This window comes from Verticillium dahliae, genomic scaffold (assembly GCF_000150675.1).
Source record: "Verticillium dahliae VdLs.17 supercont1.8 genomic scaffold, whole genome shotgun sequence".
In the NCBI taxonomy this organism is placed as follows: domain Eukaryota; kingdom Fungi; phylum Ascomycota; class Sordariomycetes; order Glomerellales; family Plectosphaerellaceae; genus Verticillium; species Verticillium dahliae.
Genome location: NW_009276927.1, coordinates 901,019 through 919,537, shown reverse-complemented (window position 1 = coordinate 919,537; position 18,519 = coordinate 901,019). Strand labels below are relative to the sequence as shown.

The following is an 18,519-nucleotide window of genomic DNA, read 5'->3' as shown; positions in this document are numbered from 1 at the left end:
AAACCCAGTCTCATCGAAGTTATAGATATCAGGCTCCGCGATACCGTATTTGGCGATTGTGTTCTTTACGAGCGCGAACCAATCGCGAATTGCCTCGGGATCTTCGCATTGGGCTCTCTGATAGTCATATCTGCGAAAGAAACGCGTCTTAAGCTCTGGTTGTCGCCTGACGAAGTTTGAGGCCCAGCGCTTCCCGACACTCGGCGCGTCGCGGTCGGCTAGCAGTCGATTAGCCATATCTTCAACCTCACAAAGCCGGGGAGGAAATGCTCGGGAATTTAGCTCAAGTATGTATTGAACAATCGTTAACTCCTCGAGCTCCGTCAAATTTCGATTGAGGGGGATCCTGTCGCGTTGCGAAGTAATACCGCGTAGTCGACGCGTCAAGGTCATTCGGGGAACACCAAAGATATTTGTCGCAGCGCGTATACTGAGATCTGGGTCATTTTGAATAGCCTGAAGAGCAAGCTGTAATTGACGTTCTTGTGAGGGCGGAGACATCGTTGTTGGTGGAAGAATTAATGGTTAACGTAAGAAGGTCGCGTTTTCGTCGTCAGGTGGCCCACTTGCTTGTTTGGCCCACTTGCTTATCATGCACGTTAACATAACATAACTGTTGGTATATCACTAGGACTGCGCGCCGCCAAGGAGTGCAGGCTGGAGGCGGCCCGTGCGCCTCCCTGCCACTCCGGCGGCCAAGGGCTATATCTGCCGCTCCGCGGCAGCAACCAAACCTAGCCCAAAACATCACCAGTTACTCGCACCACCCAGATTCACCGTGAACCGGTATTGCGCGCAACGCCGCGAGCCTTGAAGCTCGCCGCCCCCGGTTTACTCCGGTTATTTATACCTGAGCGAACCGACAATAACATAACATAACCCGTGAGCTTTCCTAACCATTCAAGACGTAGAGTTCTTGACGCTTGAGAAGATGTACGCACCTGTCGAAAGAAAGGCTCTGGACTGCATGCGCCAGACTTGAGACAGCGAATATAATCACTATGGCCAAGTTGGAGTCGAAGCTGAGGTGATACGGCCAAATTGCGCCGCATGCTTCGACAGACACATGTCCATGCTCGTTAGGTGGGACGGAGATAGATGTCAGGGAAGTTGATGTCGCGGTCTCGGACGTTGCCATTGTTGAGACCGTGTGGCTAAGGTGGTTCGATCTGCTGGTGACTGGGATGTGGATACTATGTAAGGAGCTGTGCTCCTCTCGGACTAGGTTTTAAATCTGGCTTCATGAAAGTTACGTTGTTCATCATCAAGAACTGTCTCTGGTGGTGATTCCGCACGCGCTAGCAGGCAGTGGATTAATAACAGCAGGTCACGGGCATCCCGAGGCAGAAATTGTCAAGGACTCATCATCACGTATTGAATACGCTGTGCCAAGGCGTCGATCTCGGCCCATAAATTCTGATCCTGATTAGTGGAAACTCCCCTTGGACTGGAGAAAAAGACATGGTGTGACGTCACGCAACTTCTAGCCTCAAGCGAGATAAACCCTTCCTTCGGGTCACGATACTTGTGGTGAATCCTACCAGTAGCGTTTAACCTATGCAAGGAACAGCTTCTATCAAGACAACACCATGAACAAATGAGGCGTGGGCGCATGTAGAAGTGTCTTCTCTTCTCCTTTTTGTCAGAAAAAACAACAAATTACAAGATAGTCTATACCACGGTTGCTGTACTCATTCAGCCGGCAGCCAGCCGACTTGCTCCATAGGCCAGCTCAGCCAGAAACGTTTCGCAAGTGGCATGCAAGCGTAGATTTCTGACATGAGATGTGTAGGCCAATCTTTTACCATCCAGGCACACTCTAATCGCTTGATCAACACCACAAAGTATGAAAAGAGTAGCAGCGCCACTGGGTCAGTGGCCTGTACCAGTTTCAGGTAATGATCCGATACACGATGTAACCAGCTGAAGACTGTGTAAGCCGAGACTTGCGCTGGTTCGTCATGCACCAGTGTGTAGCACCTACGCAGAAGCGTGAGAGCTTCCACCAGGCTCTCGCACCGCTCGTCATCCTTCGTGACGTTGATATCTACGAAGGATGCTAAAGCCCCTAGAGCTTCTTGGATGGATGGATCGAGGGCTTTGACTGGAACTTTGTTCAACTCTAAGCCAGAGAGCGGGAGTATTGGGTGCAGTTCCTCGTTCTGGACACTTGCGAAGTCGCATGCTTGCTCGATTGACCGAAGTCCGCGAAAAAGTGTCAGCCAGTGCGATGGGCCATTCTGGTTGAATATAAGAAGCTCTCCTGGGTATGGGCCGAGGGCAAATGTATGCAAGCAAGTTATTGTTGCAAAGAGATAGAGTGCGGCACAGTTTGACTCAGTGACGCGTGAGAGAAGCGGCGAGGCAAGCCTCAGGGCCTCTTCCCAATGCACATTAGCCTTGTCCAATAGGCCGGCAGGCATGTCTCTCTCAAGCTGGTACTTCATGTGACGTAGGTGCAACGCGCCTAGAGTAATGACTGCATGGAGAAGAAACTGGTGTCTAAAAGACAGCCTCGGGACTGTAACGCTCCAGAAGTATTGGGTGGCTTGCTCGTTACTGAAACTCTTAGATGTGACATGGCAAAAATGATGAAACAGCTCAAAATCGCCCACATCTAGAGTGGTTGCACAGCACCGGACGGATGCTGCCACACACGCCGTCGAAGCTGGGCTGGAAGCAGTGCTCTGGTTTGTGCCAAGGCTGCACACCAGCGATCGCCTGACGCAGTTGGTGCAAGCCGGCTTTTGCTCATCGCACTGGAGATTTGGACCAAAGAATTAGCTTGAATCATTTTGGAACGCAGGTCGACTCGACTGCCGGGTTGGGCGTTCGTTACCTTGATCCTCCTTTTTTTGCAGAACGTGCATCCATGACGTGACTTTCTATGGGCCCTTCGGTGGACGACTTTACCACCTCGGTCAGTAGGTGGGGTATTCTCATTCATGGAACTGAGAGCCGCGTGGAACAACGACAGGCTGTAGGTAGAGACAGACGTGTCAAAGAAGAAGTAAGCGGGCTATACGAAGAATACGCTCCTCGCGGGTCCAAGGCCTAGAATAAGTAGTGTTAACATTAAGTTTGGGCTAAGGATGTAGCAAAACGGGGCTAAGACGGCTTGACCTTGGACCAATCCAATGACGCCGCCAAAGTCCAGGACCCGTTAGGATCCACCACAATTTGGCGAATACGTTGTTATACGTCTTGATACGCGCAATACGCACCCAAGACCGTCCGTGCGCAGGGAACAACCGGATCGGCGAGAATCTCAAGCCACATGACGTTTCAGGGGTAGAGCGCCTAAGCCCGAGCCGGCGTCGGGAGAGTTCTTCGCGGAGTTTGAGATACGGACAGACTTGGTCTCGACTCGGCCTTATGACAAAGCGTTCCTTCACTTACAAACTTAGCTCCACTAGAACGCTCCTCTTCCATTCTTTCAATGTCTGGGGGGCACCTGGCCGAGAGTGCTGACTGCCGTGCGAACGTACCCAAATCGCTGCCGCCCATGACTCCTGAGAAGTCTCCATGCCGTGGAGTTTGCTGCTCTGTTTCTGTGCTCAAGGCTCGATGACAGCTTGAGCCATAGTCTCTGAGAGGACATTGGTTTGTTTGTTTGCTGATGCAACGGCGTATCTTGCCATGTGCATAAGAACCAGCGGTAGTATACCATCAGCGGATCTTCGAGCCCGGTATTTATAATCAAGCTTTTACTTTACTGCAGAAGACACCATAAAGCTGAACTACGAGCAACTACTACGTTAAAATGCCGGTCCGGCCAGGTAACTTACCAGAAGTAGACTAGCCTACGATATCTCACGCGGACGAAGATGGTCCGCCAGTCCATAATCGACTCTCAACCTCGGACATCCAGCCCATAGAGGTGCGCAGTCACGCAAAACCACGTGGTATGGCGAGACTGGAATCCTATCTCGCTATAAAAGTGTATAAAACCAGACAGCATCATCCCCTGAGTTACCGAATGCACATTCCAACCGCAACAGTCTTCGAACCTGCTCTCTCCATCAATTTCTGCTCAGCCCGAATCAGCACCCAATTACATTATCATGGCACCCAACAAGAGGATCATTCTCATCACTGGTCAGTATCACTTTCGTCAAGTGTCAATTTTCTGTTGGCTTACTCTTAGCTTTCCCAGGCGCCAACTCCGGCATTGGCTATGACACCTCCTACGCCCTCGCCAATGCCTCGCCAGACAACCACATCATCATGGGTGCCCGTTCCAGCGTCAAGGGCCTTGCAGCTCTCAACGAGATCCAGGCACGTAAGCCTGCCGGCACACTCAGCTTCCTCGAGCTCGATATCACCTCCGACGAGTCCATCGAGGCTGCCGCGCAGAAACTAGAGTCTGACTTTGGCGTCCTCGACGTACTCGTTAATAACGCCGGCATTTCAGGCAAGGAAGAGGTCTCGCGAGAGAATTTCCACACCGTCTTCGACACCAACGTCTTCAGCACCATGCTCCTGACCCAGGCCCTGGAGCATCTGCTGCGGATGTCCCGCGATCCTCGGATCATCAACGTCTCCTCGGTCCTCGGCTCCATCACGGTGCGGAACGATCACTCGTCCCCATATACACAGGTTACGGGAGAGACGTACCGCGTCAGCAAAGCGGCGCTGAACATGGTTACCGGAATTCAGGCCTATAAGTACAAGGAATGGGAGCACCCAGCGAAGGTCTGGTCGTTTTGCCCTGGGTTCGTGATCACCAACTTGACCGGGGAGGATAAGCAGAGCAAGATTGACCGAGGGGCAGAGTCTTCGGAGACGAGTGCCCAGGGGATAACGGAGATTGTAAGGGGTGATAGGGACGACGAGGTGAATCAGTTCTTGGCCAAGCGGGGTGAGGCCCTCCCGTGGTAAATTCGGGGTCCACAACCGGGTCGTTCAAGGCCATGACGGATGGATAAATTAGCTCTAATGAGTATGAATGAATTACTCTGACTCCAGGAGGGGTTTGATACGGCCGTGGTGATATCTCCCTCAGAGCTTCTTACCGAGAACCCAAGGCGATACTGTTGGTATATCACTAGGACTGCGCGCCGCCAAGGAGTGCAGGCTGGAGGCGGCCCGTGCGCCTCCCTGCCACTCGGCGGCCAAGGGCTATATCTGCCGCTCCGCGGCAGCAACCAAACCTAGCCCAAAAAAAAACATCACCAGTTACTCGCACCACCAGATTCACCGTGAACCGGTATTGCGCGCAACGCCGCGAGCCTTGAAGCTCGCCGCCCCCGGTTTACTCCGGTTATTTATACCTGAGCGAACCGACAGATACAGTCCTTCGGGTAGCGTTGCATGAGTTCCATGTTTGTCCGTTATTCATGCAAGGCCTCGGTTGCGCCCGGAACCCCTGTTGCCCATGAACTAGATGCCACCTAGTCTGGACTCGGCTGAGGTGGTGACTGAAACTCGCAGCAGTGTATTCTTTTTCATTAGACCAGAACCCCTCTGTTGCGCATGGAGATCTGTCAGACGTACAGGCCCTGATCAGGGCTAACTTTGACGTCTTGGGAGGGGTGATTAATTATCACGAGAAAAGAGATTTTTTATTGTTCATCTTGTGCTTGCTGCCTACAAGGTTGGGTTCTGGCCATCCTTATGTAGACCTTGTCTGCGAGTCAATCCGGATCCGGTAGTTCATATGGTTATCCGGATCCGGCTATCAAGCTTCTGCAAACAGGAGTTGTCTGACAGTAACTTAGTAAGATCAAGGATCAACAGTTTGGCTTCACGCCGAAGAATACAGCATCTTCATACTATTTTCTCATTGATTTGTTTATTATTGTAATAAGAAAAACCATTACCTAAACTTATCCCTGAAAACCACGGAATGAACGATTACACAGCACTCCACAAATGGAAGGGAGCTTTGTGAGAGTGAGTATGAAGATGAATCAAAGAAACTTGGGCAGAGATCTACCCGCCGGTACCAACCAATAGGAAGGCGAATTTTGAGAGCTTAGTCAGAAAAAGCGCTCCGGGCGCCAATTCTAAAATGGCGCCCAGGCGCCAGTGTATCATTCGCCTTAACTCGTGCCGAAGATTACCAATCCTCATAGTCCTGCTGAATCGGGGTCAGAAGTGTGCTCCGCATTGCCAATAAAGTGCACAACATGAAGTAACACTAGACGTCTAATACGAAAGTGACGAAGGAAATGCATGCGTGTGCAGTCCCGAATGAATCATAACCGTGAGTAGTCCTCGTCGTCCATCTCATTCAGACCCGACAATTAACGAGGCTAGGTAGGCTTGGATGCCTGTGCCTCACCATGATGACTTCGTCAGTCGATCTCGGAAGCTCCAAGCCAAAACACTTGGCTGTTCCTGATGCAGGCCGGGAGCGTGAGGCCTGTCTTGCTATCGACCCGGTTGGCTTCACAATTCGGCACCCGCCAGCTCCTCATCATCTTTCCTCATTCTTAACATCCGAGGAGCAGCTATTTCAGACAATTCACATGGGCGCCGCCGTCGTGGATCACGAAAGATGGCTTCTCATTATTGACGGCCTCGTTCAGCACCCATTTGCCCTTACCTTAGGCCAACTACGCAGCCTACCGACCTCTTCCATCACTTCTTTCCATGAATGTTATGGCAGCCCTCTAAAGCCTCCTACTGAAGCAGTGTGGCGCGTCGGCAATGTAACTTGGACTGGCGTTCGTCTGTTTCATATCCTTGAAATTGCCCGACCTATGGAGACTGCACAGTTTGTGTGGTCAGAGGGGCTGGACCATGGGACGTTCGCTGGGGTCACCTCGGACCGATATCAGAAGGATCTACCTCTGTCGAAAGCGCTTGGCTCCGAGGTGCTGGTAGCTCTCGAGATGAACGGCCAACCTCTGGGCAAGGAAAGGGGCGGTCCAGTGCGACTTGTGGTGCCGGGCTGGTTCGGCACCAACTCAACTAAATGGCTTTGCCGGTTGACTTTACAGGACCGGCGAGCTTCTGGCCCATACACCACGACTTTTTACAACGAAATTGACCCAGAAGACCCTCTCAAGCAGAGAAAAAGACCGGTCTGGGCAGTCGAAGTAAACTCTATGATCGTGTCACCGGCGCCAGACACGGTGATCCACCAGTCCAAGGTGGCCGTTGACGGTTGGGCATGGTGTCATGAGCCTGTGACTAAGGTTCTCGTGAAGTCGGCAGCGGAACAGCAATGGACTGAGGCAACAGTCACAGAGAGAGATGACTTCAGTTGGCAGAAGTGGAGGGTATCGTTGTTGCTGCCTGGCGGAGAGCATATTCTGATGGCTCGGGCAATATCTTGCTCTGGTCAGGAACAACCGCTCACGGGGCGGAGGAATCATGTACATCAGGTGAAAATCATGATCAAGACGAGCAACGAATGATTTCATTACGCGCATCAGTTGCAAGACAGTGAAGTATGTTTGATTAGATCATTAGTCAATCTAGCTCTCCAAGGCCAAGGCTATTCTACGCAGCCCCTCATCCAGGTCTCTCCGGTCGAGGGAGTAAACAACCCGGAACCATCCGGGTTTCTCGGCACCAAACTGTTCTCCAGCGGCAAGCAGAACCTTTTGATCCCAAAGCGCCTTTCCCAAAGCTGTGGCAGCTTCGTCTGCAGTCATTTCAGGATGGCTTGCTCGGAAGGGTGTTCCAATATCGACCCAGACAAAGAACGCAGCGTTGCTACCGGGCTCCACAGATACCTGATGATTATCTGCCCAACTAGCCACCAGTACGAAGTGCTCGGCCAGCTTCAGCCGATTGTCCGTTATGTATGCATCAACCCACGCGGTGTCCTCGAGGATATTAGCCACGGATGCTTCTGCGAGGGAGGCGGCCGAGCTGTGAATAGAAGAGAAGGCGATGGCTGTGTGAAGCTCCCGGTTGTGCTGAGAGATAACGGCTCCGATACGAAGACCGTTGGCCCCAAAGTCCTTTGAAGCCCCCCAAACAACATGTATAAGCGACGGGTCGATGACGTCCTTAGTGTCAATAGACAGGCAGGAGTAGAATTGCTCTCCCGGGCCCCAGACGGAGAGAGCGTAGATCTCGTCGCTGACTAGGTGGATATGGTACTTCTGGCAAAGCTTCATCAGTCTGACGATGGTATCGCGGGGATAACATCGGCCAAGGGGATTGTGCGGGTTGCAGAGGATGAGCCCCCTGATATTTTGGCCCTTTTCCCGTGCCTCAAGTAAAGCTTCCTCGTACTTCTTCACGGCCTCTAGTCCTAACGGATCAGCATCTGCAAATGATACCGGTACGGTATTAACGTGCATTCTGCCGCCAAGAGTCGTCAAGAAGGCTCGGAAGTAAGGCTTGCCTAGAAGGAATGCCTCACCGGGGTCTGCGATAGCCCAAGCGAGCTGCTCAAGGGCGGAACAACAGCCGTTCGTGATGGTGATGTGGTCTGCTTCGAGGGCCACAGTCGGCCCAAGTTGCCTCATCAGGAAGGCCGACATGACAGACTTGAGTCGATTCGATCCTGTGGTGCCGTCACCATAGGTCAACATGTGAGGCGTAGGCTCGAAACACTCGGTGAGGCGAGGTAGGAGACGGGAATGCATCAAGGAATTTTCGGCCATTGCGAGGCTCAAGAAGCCTGATGGGTTGTCGTCGGGATGCCAGAGGTTCTTCAGGATCTCCCAAAAAAGCGTGGCGCCTTTGGCCAACGCAGCATCGCGACCGCGGACTGACAGAGATGCCATGACGCCGGAGGGTTTGCGGCGTGTTGCCAGATAGAAACAATTAAAGAACAAATTCAAAATGTATGGTGTAGCCAAAACAGACAAATGCGAGAGATGCCTTCAATGTAGAATCTACATCGTAGATGAAAATATGGGTGCCAGTTAGTCAAGTGTGTGGGGTGTGACAGAGCCTTGACATCAATGCCAAGGACGTTAGATCTGGCCCCGAAAGTCCCCGGCGCTGCGGAGATTTGTATCACGTATTCATGCGGGATAGTGATTGGAGAAATCTAGGACGGTCTTGGAATAGCCCTTTCGGGTAATCGATTTCTCACTAGCTTTTAGAGTCACCCATGTCAATAGAAGAGTCGGCGGCCAGAAATACAACCGAGCCGGACAAGGCGATGCACTAAACTTATAGTGCCAACCTTGGAATCAAAGGCATCTGATGGCGTACTTGAGCCTAAACTCAGCCCACTATCCTTCACTTCTGACTCTTCATCCATCCCATCGACCTGCAATCATGGCGTCGACTATCCGAGTGGCCGCCTGCCATGCCGCACCAGTCTTTCTATCAGCGCAGGAGACAACTAAGAAAGCCGTTGCTTTAATCAAGCGAGCCGCCACTCACGGAGCCAATCTAGTTGTCTTTCCCGAAACATACATAGCGGCCTTCCCGATATGGAGCGCATTGCGTGCACCCACAGAGAACCATGACTTTTTCAAACGCATGGCCTTCGAATCTGTTTACGCCGACGGAGATGAAATCAAGGCCGTTCGAGCTGCAGCCAAGGCGTTTCGGGTCATGGTCAGCATCGGCTTTTCGGAGAAGGTTCGCTACAGCAGCGCGACACTCTTCAACTCGAACATCCTAGTCGATGAGCAGGGCGAGGTGGTCATTCACCACCGAAAGTTGGTGGCAACCTTCTTTGAGAAGCTGACCTGGGCACCCGGCGATGGCTACGGGCTGCGTGTGGCAGAGACAAAGTACGGAAAAATCGGCGCCCTGGTCTGTGGCGAAAACACGAATCCGCTCGCTCGCTATGCTCTCATATCCCAGGGCGAGCAGATTCACATTTCGACGTGGCCTGCGGTCTGGCCAACCCGACTACCGAAGGACACCGCCGACAACGGCAAAGCAGACTATGACAATGTTGCTGCCAACCGCACACGCGCTGCTGCTCACTGTTTCGAGGCGAAGTGCTTTGGCGTGCTTTGCGCTGGTGTCCTAGGCAATGATGCCATCCAGGCCATTACGGACGGAGCGCCGCAGCTCGAAGGAGTGCTTGAGCAGGCTCAGCGCGGAGCGACCATGTTTCTTGACCCCACGGGGGCCCCGCTTCCTTCATTCGTGGTGAACAAGGATACCCACGCGAAGGAGGCTGTCGAGTTCCTGCAGAAAACTGAGGGAATCTTGTACGCGGACATAGACCTTGATGACTGCATTGAGGGAAAGCAGTATCATGATGTTGTTGGGGGTTATCAACGGATGGACGTGTTCGAGTTCAAGGTGGACAGGACGCGCCGACACCCCGCCATATTCACCGGCTTACCAGCGAGTGTCTCTTCAGTTGGTGATGACGTGCCCTCAAAGTAAAGATAGCTCATAAAAGTAGCTGGTGCATGACGGAGCTTCCATGCAAAATACGGGATTGGAGGGACACACCACCCGCCAACGATCGAGCTGTGTCACATCCATACCCGAATTGTCGTAAACTTACACTCCCTCAGGGAAGGGCAAACATAACGGAAACATAAAACTCAATTTGAACTCAATGGCAACCTCTTGCCCTGCGAAAAATCTTAGATTGTCGCATCCAAAACCCTCGCCAACATGTCATCAACAGCGGCACCGGTTGCGCTGGCTCATCAACGCCTGCTGCTCCGAGTGGAGCGGGTAGGTGTAGCGGGAGCCTGCGTCTGTTGGCGCTTCGTGCCAGCGGCGGCCGCAGCATTCTTTGTTGGAGCCTTGGCCACAGTTGGTTTTGCCGCGGCTGCCTTCTTGAAGTCATGCTTTGCAGCTGCAGCCTTTGCAGTTGCAGCCTCCATGCCATTATAAGTAGATGAGGCTCGACCATATTTGACCGACGTCGGCGAAACCAGGGCCCTGTCGAAAACCTCATCCGGGAAAAGTGGATCGATCGTAGGGCGCACTTGACAGAATGGAACTAAAACTACGTTAGGTACCTTACAAACACCACTTCAACAAGAAAAGTGGGTCACAGGGCGCATTTGACAGATCTAGACGTGAATTGTCACATTAACGCAGCCTACCAATAGCACCCTCCGTACGGTCTAGCGGCAGGGCATGTCTGAACGCGTCCGAGGCAAACATCATTTTCCTCACACAGATCACGCATCTTTATTTTTCAAATCTTCAAGAACTCAAGGGTTCATCTTTCAAAATATATCCCAAGTCAGACTATCTTTCGAGAGGAGCCCGATCCTCCCTTTGCCACAGTGATGGCACACAAGGTACATTAAAGGCAACAGCGATATCCGCCTTCTCCTCCAGTCACCTTTCTTCCGGCGCCCTCTCCTCCGGTATTTGGAGACAAAGAGCAAGGGTACAGAAGAGGATAGTCAGAATTCTTGGACTTAGCCTGATTTCTCAATCATACATTTCGGGATCTTCACCGTCCCCACCCCCATTCTATCACATGATACTCCGATGCCGGCCAAGACCTTAGACATCGCATGTATATAAATAGCCTGGGATTCCTGTTCAGTTCTTAATCAAAGCCATCGGAGTTTTTCCTTCTCGCTTTAACGCGCATTCGGCCCATCATGTACATTCGTGCAATCCACGCAGAGTCAGACCTCAGGGTTCTTCGACAACTCATTCGAGACAACCCTCTAGGGCTGTTGACCACCGCAATCCAGTCCAAGGAGCATCCGTTCCTTCAGTCAAGCCATATCCCATTTCTTCTCGACGTCGAGGACGAGACAAGCGAGACAGAAAGCGGCCGACTCCGCGGCCACCTTGCCCGGCAAAACCCCCACAGCAAGACCATGATCGAAGCATTGGCCTCCCAGCCAGAAAAGGGCGGTGTTCTGGAGCACGATGTCATTGTTGTTTTCACAGCGCAGGATCACTATATTACCCCAAAGTTTTACACCGACACGAAGCCATCAACGGGGAAAGTAGTTCCTACTTGGAATTACGCCGCGGCTCAGGTTTACGGGCGTGCTAAGGTCTACTTCGATTCTAAGTCTCACGACACTTCTCAGTTCCTCCAGACGCAAATTACCGACCTCTCCCGACACGCCGAAACAAACATCATGGGATATGTGGGAGGTGAGCAACCTACAGACTGGAAAGTCACGGATGCTCCCGACCGGTTTATCGAACTCTTGAGAAAGAACATCATCGGCATCGAGATTGAAATTAATCAGTTGGAGGGAAAGTTCAAGATGAGCCAAGAGATGGGCAAAGGTGACAGAGAAGGCGTTGCAAGCGGCTTGAGCAAGCTGCAGAGTGATGTTGCCAAGAAGATTGGTTGTCTCGTGAAACAACGCAGCGATGAGAAGGATGGTTAGGCAGAATCCAGGAAGACTGAGTAATTGGATTGCGTTTCATGTGAATACTGAACCATTATGTTTGATGCCCAGCGGCGGCTGGGTATTCGAAAACAGACGCGAGGCGAACGTATACATTTTTGACTATGCTGGGCATTCTTTGAGTACTGTCTATTTGTTTATGAAGACGCGAAACGACACGTGGAGGTACTTCTCTTCCGGTTCCTTCGCGATTCTTCTTATCTCCTCAGGCGATTGCGCGAATATTCTAGCTGTCTAATGAGGAGACGGGCACATTCCTTTTGTAAAAAAGGGGCCCCCCCCCCCCCCCCCCCCCCCCCCCCCGGGCCCTAACCGAATCACGGCGCGCACCGCAGAGGCTGCCTGAGCTTCCGTTCCCCGTCGCGAATAACCAAGGTACCTTAGGAAGGGTACAAATAACAAGTTAGAATGGGGCTCATGCAAGCTAAGGTAAAGATCAGAGGCTACCGCGGCGAGGTGCCCCATTGCTTTCTTGGCCACTACGTGGAATTACATTCACAGTGGTATGCGCAAGTTCTCAGCTCGGCCTCCTCTGGGAACTATCGTGCAACACTAGGGATTTCCTTGTCTTATCGACCTCACCGCTCTCCGGCTCTCACTGACCTGACGATGGTAGAGCGAATAGGGTCTCGTGGTGGGACCCGGGGGGATAGAGGTGGAATGCATCAACTCTCAACTGCATGATCGCCACATTCGGCTGTGAGGCCATTGTCGCGTTTGAATTGCAGCAGCCACTCCACATTGTCGGCGGGAGTCTGGTCCCACGTATCGTCACTAGAGGCCGACATCAGCTTGCTTCGTGACATTACAGCTACAACTTAGTAGCTAGAACAGAGTCAAGCACATCGACCCAGGCATGTACGACGGAGGCTCACCTGTCAAACATGATCCACCGCGCCTGGCATTGTAGCTCTTCGTCTGTTGGGATGTGCCACTGAGGGTTCTTTGGAGATATGGTCATCGCGACGAACCTGGAAAGTTCTCGCCTTAGGCCCCAGTAGAACGTGTCAGTAGACAAGAAATTGAATTGCTGTGGGCCTGACAAGTTCGTCAATGGCTCTTTCTGTTCGACTCCCTGATAGCAGGGGGAGTCATATCCAGGGGTAAGCTCAGTGACGGAACCGAGTGCTGCATTAGGCGTGTAGATTGACGGGTTCTCCAGAATGCCAGTGGAGGGCTTCGCGCACTCAGGGCTCCTGTGCGTACTCGATGTTGTCATGACGAGTTCTGAGGTCCCGAAACCAGGGTTGGCTACCATTGCAGATAATCCAGCCCGCCGACGAAACGATTCGAGCCAATGCGTAGAGCTGTGGATGAGACTCGTCAGGAAGGTGACAAAAAAGACGGATGACTGTTTTGACTGCGCATCCAAATTTTCAACGATCTGACAAGCCTCGCGTTGCAGGTCAGTGTCATCGATCTGCGAGCCCAGACGTTGAGACTGGGACAGCTGAACAAAGGCCTGGAGGTCTTCCTCCAGATTACATGAGTCAAAGATGTCCGCCTTCCCGTTTATTCTTAACTCAGTCACTCGAGCTTTCAAATTGCTCCCAAGGGGCCTGTTTTGTGCTCGTCGTAGGATGTCCTCGTCTGATATGAGGAGCTCCCGGAGCCAGGATGGTGGCTTGCCCGAGACATCTTGTGATGGTGAAAGCATCTCGGATCCAGAGATAATGCAACAGCTTTCGTACTGTAAATCTTCCTGAGAGGGGGGATTGGCGTTTTCATCATGAAGAGAGGCGAGTGAGTCCAGCTCTATCTTGATGAGCTCAAAGGCACTGGGAGGCGTTGCTGGTGGCCCTCTGTTCGTAGTGAACGGCCACGGTGAGTTCCGCTCGAAATCGATGAGATCTGAGAGTAAATATTAGTAACTCTTCGGTCTCACAAAGAAGGAAGGAGTAAGGAGTAGCATTATGATGGGCAGGTGGGTCGTACAAGGCGGTATTGAGTTCTGGACCATCTCTACCACGTTGATGTCAAAGCCCCAGTCACCAAGCCACTCAGCCATCGTCGCGCCCGACTTAAAGTGGTCGGCTAAATGGTCGACTCGCTCGGTCCAGGAGGACATAGCGAGGCCACAGAAGCCACAGGATGATGTAACATCCTTTATTGTTTGCTTCCAATGCCCCATGGTCGGGCTTTCAAACTTAGTATGGTGCACCGCTTTCAGGTGTTGTCTGAGATGGTCCTTGCGGTAGAAGGATCGCTCCTCAGATGGCCGATTCTTGCACACTTCGTAATTGTGCATCGCCAAGTGATCCAAGTCAGGCTCAAACTCAGCACAATAGGCGCACGTCAGGTGCCCGGCGTCGTCTTGGGTGTACGGTCCCTCTGGCGAGCACTCCCAACGTTCCAGAGAGAGGTGCAACGATTTCTCGTGCCGTTGCCAACCATGTTTTTGAGCGAAGGTCTCGGTGCAGAAGGTGCATTGGAACTTCCGCGGCAATTGTGAGAGTTTAGTACGTGTCGCGGCGGCATTGACAGCAGCCCGATTCCGTCGCCTCTTGTGCTTCGTCCATCTGCCCAAGTTATGCGAAGGTAGGTGCGAGGAGGCCGACCTTTGCGAGTACGCGGATCCACCAGAACTGTGGTTTGAGTTCGATGTCCCGGCGCTGCTGGCAGATGACCATTCTCCCCAAACCGAAGGCTGCGGTCTCACAGCAGCGGTCAGGCCATTCCGTGGCTCCGAGATGCCAGCAGACCCAGACATGGCATTCAGAATAGCTGTCGCATCCGCAGCCTCTTCCTCTAGAGGGGAATTCTCCCACCTTCGCAGAAGGTCCAGTTGTTCGAGTGGTGGTGGACGTTGCGGAGGGGGGATCTGCATAGATCTAAGGTTAGAGGCCGATAGGACGCTGGGGCTTGTTGGTCGGACAGGGATCTTGGATTTCGTTCGCCGGCGAGCATTCGCGAGCCAGGTCGTTATCTGCAGCTCGTTTAGCCCAGTTTGGTGCTGTAACGACTCGATATCCCTCGTTCTGGGATAGGGGTGGTGTTCATGGGTCGCAAACCAGGTTTTCAAGATCCTCAGTGTCCTGGTGGAAAAACGGGTTCCAACTTTGGCAGGCACTGCTGAAAAGGATAATCCCGCCGCCTCTCCTATACCAGAAGGCCAAGCCACGCAAGAGGAGTCTTCAGGTAACGATTCACCACTGCTTTGATTGATGTGATTGTCTCGAGATGAATGGTGCAGAAGATGAGGCTCAGGGATCGGGGGCTCGTGCTGTGGAAAATCATCTTGGTTGAAGGACGAGAAGATGGTCGGGTAATCAGCCACCGAGTCCATGATACATTTTGCTACAGCAGCTGAGGTTGGCCGCTTTCCAAACGCTTGATGAGAGCAGAAGTGAAAGGGCTATGCTCCTGACGTTTCCCGGCTCTGGTTTCGCAATGGGGGAATCAGCAATCACATGGATCGTACGAGAGACCCACTACTCGTCCCTGAGCTTCGGATGCGGGCCCATCCACACTAGCCACACAAAAAGCCGAGGTGTCTTAGCCATGTTCGTACCGTACCGTTGCCAACGCTACGCGACACGGTTCGCCTCGAATCCGTCCATCAATGAAGGGCACGAACGATGATCGTTCACGTGTGTAGTAACTTAGCGTGCCATGAGCAGGTGCTATCGGATGAGTAATAGCATGTCCAACTTCCTAGGAAGTCGCTCCCAAATGCGAAATGCCGCCGTTTCCCTATCACTTCATTTAATCCCTTAACTATTTATTACGGTACACCGGAGGCTTTACGGTGAACTTTTATGCATATATGGCCGAGTTATACCAGCCAAGCCATATGGTCGACTTTGGGGCCGCTCAGTCTCGGCTCTAGCGAAAAGCAGCGAGGCTCAAAGACGCATCCAGTTCAGGTAGGGCTCGGTAAAACCCATCTCAGCGGTTCTCCTACTGGCCGACGGTGAGCGATTACTATCCTTTTTATTACGGCGAGACCTTTGAGATCGGCAGGCAGCGACACTGAGGGTGACCTCTAAGATGCACTACTGCTCAACTCGAAGTCCATCGGGCACGGTTTCGCTCTAGCCCGATCTCGTAAACCACCCATAATGAATCGTACTGACACAACGAAAAGGCAAGCTAGCTAACTTATCTCCGTGCCCCATAAGCTTAACTCCGTTAAGGCGCTGGAGGAGGCCCAGAATCTAGAGTACACCATTGTCCATAATGGTATGCTACTCGATTATTGGACCACCAAGCCCACAGAAATGTCGCCCTTCAGTCTTGTCGTCGACGTGGCCCGCAAGGCCGCGGCCATCCCAGGCGATGGAAATACACCCGTTGCCTTCACCCATACCTCTGACATTGCCGAGTATGTCGCGACACTCCTAGATGCGAAGGAGTGGGACATCGAATCGACCATCGTTGGTGACAAGGTGACCTGGAACGAATTCGTGAAGTTGGCTGAGGCTGCCCAAGGCAAGTCGTTCATCAGTCGAAGCGTGAACCTTTTCTAACGCCGTTTAGGCGCCAAATTCAACGTGAAGTACGATACCCTTGATGATCTCAACAACGGCAAGGTCACCGAGCTGCCGGGCCAGGTTCCCGCGTACCAATTTGTTCCGAAGGAGGTTTTCCAGGGATTCTGCATCACCTTTGGTCAGTGGTTCGCCTCTGGTGCTTTTGACCTGACTCCCTCAAAGGCCCTGCCTGGCATTAGACCCCTGACAGTCAAGGAGGCTCTGGAATACAAGTGATCGGGTAGCATGATGTTGATTGGTAGATGATCAGGTATTACCATCTAAGGCGTGGTTGACGAGTTAAAGGAGGGCCACAAAGAGGCCAAGTGGGCCTGTATGTATGTCGAGTCATTACCCCTGGCTTCGAGTTTCTAGCCATGACGCCCTGTGATTGCATGTAATCTACAAGTACACCCCGGCGCGGTTCCAGCACTGCGCCGGTACCGCTGCCCGGCGGGCACCAAACACTACTTAAGATTTTTGTACTAGAAATCTACACCGAAGCCACTTCAGACTCACTCTCGTTTGCAAATATCGGATTTCTTTGAATATGTCGACGACCGTAACGATACCAGCCCCCGTCATTAGGCCTTTAGAAGCGTCCGATCAAAATGCGGCCCATCAACAGATGGCTCTAGGTCGACTCGAGGCTGAGCCCGCTCAAACCCATCGCTCTGTCTACACTGGATTCACCAACGTACAGAAGAACTCAATCACCTTCTTCGTCGCCTGTTGCGGTCTTATCGCCTCCATGTCTACGACGAGCATCCTTGCTGCCGTTCCGGAAATCACCGACACGTTTGACACGACACCCACGGTTATCAGTGTCAGCAATGCCTTGTATCTCGTGATCATTGGATTATCGTGTTGTTTCTGGGGCCCAATGGCTGACACCTTCGGGCGCAAGCCAGTGAGAGACGTGCACCGATCCCGGAAGACTCACGGCAACAAGGCTAATTCGGCTAGGTATATACAGCAAGCACAATCATGTTCCTCGCAGCCTCCTTGGGCACTGCACTCTCGCCAAATCTCGCTACTTTTTTCATCTTCCGAGCCTTGACGGCTTCGCAAGCCACCGCCTTCCTCGTTTTAGGGTCGACTTGCATATCGGATATCTACCATCCCGTACGCTCCAATATCTCCAAGAGACAGTAACTACGCTAACGGTTGCAGATTGAACGTGCAACTGCCATGGGCTGGTTCCTTCGGGGCACATTGTTCGGCCCTGCGTTCGGTCCGCTCGTGTCTGGTATCATCGTCACATACACCTCCTCGAGGGTGATATTCTGGCTTCAAGCAGCCATGACAGGCGTTTGCATTGGACTTGCTATTTTCATGATGCATGAGACGCTTCAACAACCGCGGTTCGTCGAACTACGAGGGAAGAGTTTTCCTGTTGTGGCAGCGACCCTGTGGCTCTGGTCCAATCCAGTCTTGGTCGTCAAGCTCCTAGGCGAAAAGAACATGCTCTTCGTGGTGAGTAACGTTGCTCACCCACTTTCGGACACCCCCCCCATTCGGACACCCCCCCCATTCGGACACCCCAAAATATCCCCCCCCAAAAATCATACGATCAATTCAACCCGAATTTTCAACCCGTTCCGATGCAACGACAATACAGTCCTCCGGATCATTCGGTATTTCTCGGTCGCTGATTTCACCTATATTATCCTCTTTATCACCTGCCACAATTTGGGCCCCTGTGGATAGTTTCATGTCATCAAACTTCAAATTTAGGCTGATCCGGACCTTCTTCTTCGTCCTAGGCCCAGCCTCTCCCAGCTGCTTGTCCAGGCACATGAAGCCGGCGTTGC

General features: G+C 52.4%; 9 protein-coding genes across 9 annotated transcripts; 5 read left to right on the top strand and 4 right to left on the bottom strand.

Moving 5' to 3' along the window:
* Nucleotides 1–1,691: 1,691 nt before the first annotated feature.
* VDAG_04843 (C6 zinc finger protein) lies at nt 1,692–2,947 on the bottom strand (the record flags this gene model as incomplete). Its single annotated transcript, XM_009654447.1, has 2 exons — nt 1,692–2,759; nt 2,840–2,947. 2 exons carry the CDS (start codon nt 2,945–2,947, stop codon nt 1,692–1,694), a joined length of 1,176 nt encoding a protein of 391 aa, XP_009652742.1.
* Nucleotides 2,948–2,999: 52 nt separating this feature from the next.
* On the bottom strand, nt 3,000–3,601 carry VDAG_04842 (uncharacterized protein; the record flags this gene model as incomplete). The annotated part of the gene is made up of 2 exons (XM_009654446.1): nt 3,000–3,054; nt 3,489–3,601. 2 exons carry the CDS (start codon nt 3,599–3,601, stop codon nt 3,000–3,002), a joined length of 168 nt encoding a protein of 55 aa, XP_009652741.1.
* Nucleotides 3,602–4,064: 463 nt separating this feature from the next.
* On the top strand, nt 4,065–4,881 carry VDAG_04841 (short chain dehydrogenase; the record flags this gene model as incomplete). The annotated part of the gene is made up of 2 exons (XM_009654445.1): nt 4,065–4,098; nt 4,157–4,881. 2 exons carry the CDS (start codon nt 4,065–4,067, stop codon nt 4,879–4,881), a joined length of 759 nt encoding a protein of 252 aa, XP_009652740.1.
* A 2,546-nt stretch (nt 4,882–7,427) lies between these two features.
* Nucleotides 7,428–8,909, bottom strand: VDAG_04840 (ACC synthase; the record flags this gene model as incomplete). The annotated part of the gene is made up of 1 exon (XM_009654444.1): nt 7,428–8,909. The coding sequence occupies exon 1, from the start codon at nt 8,691–8,693 to the stop codon at nt 7,428–7,430; it is 1,266 nt and encodes a 421-aa protein (XP_009652739.1). The 5' UTR covers nt 8,694–8,909.
* Nucleotides 8,910–9,195: 286 nt separating this feature from the next.
* On the top strand, nt 9,196–10,269 carry VDAG_04839 (nitrilase; the record flags this gene model as incomplete). Its single annotated transcript, XM_009654443.1, has 1 exon — nt 9,196–10,269. One exon carries the CDS (start codon nt 9,196–9,198, stop codon nt 10,267–10,269), a length of 1,074 nt encoding a protein of 357 aa, XP_009652738.1.
* A 1,150-nt stretch (nt 10,270–11,419) lies between these two features.
* On the top strand, nt 11,420–12,487 carry VDAG_04838 (uncharacterized protein). Its single transcript, XM_009654442.1, has one exon. The coding sequence runs from the start codon at nt 11,460–11,462 to the stop codon at nt 12,210–12,212; it is 753 nt and encodes a 250-aa protein (XP_009652737.1). The 5' UTR covers nt 11,420–11,459; the 3' UTR covers nt 12,213–12,487.
* Nucleotides 12,488–12,898: 411 nt separating this feature from the next.
* Nucleotides 12,899–15,519, bottom strand: VDAG_04837 (uncharacterized protein; the record flags this gene model as incomplete). Its single annotated transcript, XM_009654441.1, has 3 exons — nt 12,899–13,007; nt 13,109–14,084; nt 14,169–15,519. 3 exons carry the CDS (start codon nt 15,517–15,519, stop codon nt 12,899–12,901), a joined length of 2,436 nt encoding a protein of 811 aa, XP_009652736.1.
* A 934-nt stretch (nt 15,520–16,453) lies between these two features.
* On the top strand, nt 16,454–16,942 carry VDAG_04836 (uncharacterized protein; the record flags this gene model as incomplete). Its single annotated transcript, XM_009654440.1, has 2 exons — nt 16,454–16,613; nt 16,713–16,942. 2 exons carry the CDS (start codon nt 16,454–16,456, stop codon nt 16,940–16,942), a joined length of 390 nt encoding a protein of 129 aa, XP_009652735.1.
* Nucleotides 16,943–17,255: 313 nt separating this feature from the next.
* On the top strand, nt 17,256–17,662 carry VDAG_04835 (uncharacterized protein; the record flags this gene model as incomplete). The annotated part of the gene is made up of 2 exons (XM_009654439.1): nt 17,256–17,545; nt 17,617–17,662. 2 exons carry the CDS (start codon nt 17,256–17,258, stop codon nt 17,660–17,662), a joined length of 336 nt encoding a protein of 111 aa, XP_009652734.1.
* Between the last annotated feature and the right edge of the window lie 857 nt (nt 17,663–18,519).

What these genes read in the sequence shown, in the direction of transcription:
- VDAG_04838 (XM_009654442.1), top strand. Translation starts at nt 11,460, where the DNA reads ATGTACATTCGTGCAATCCACGCAGAGTCAGACCTCAGGGTTCTTCGA.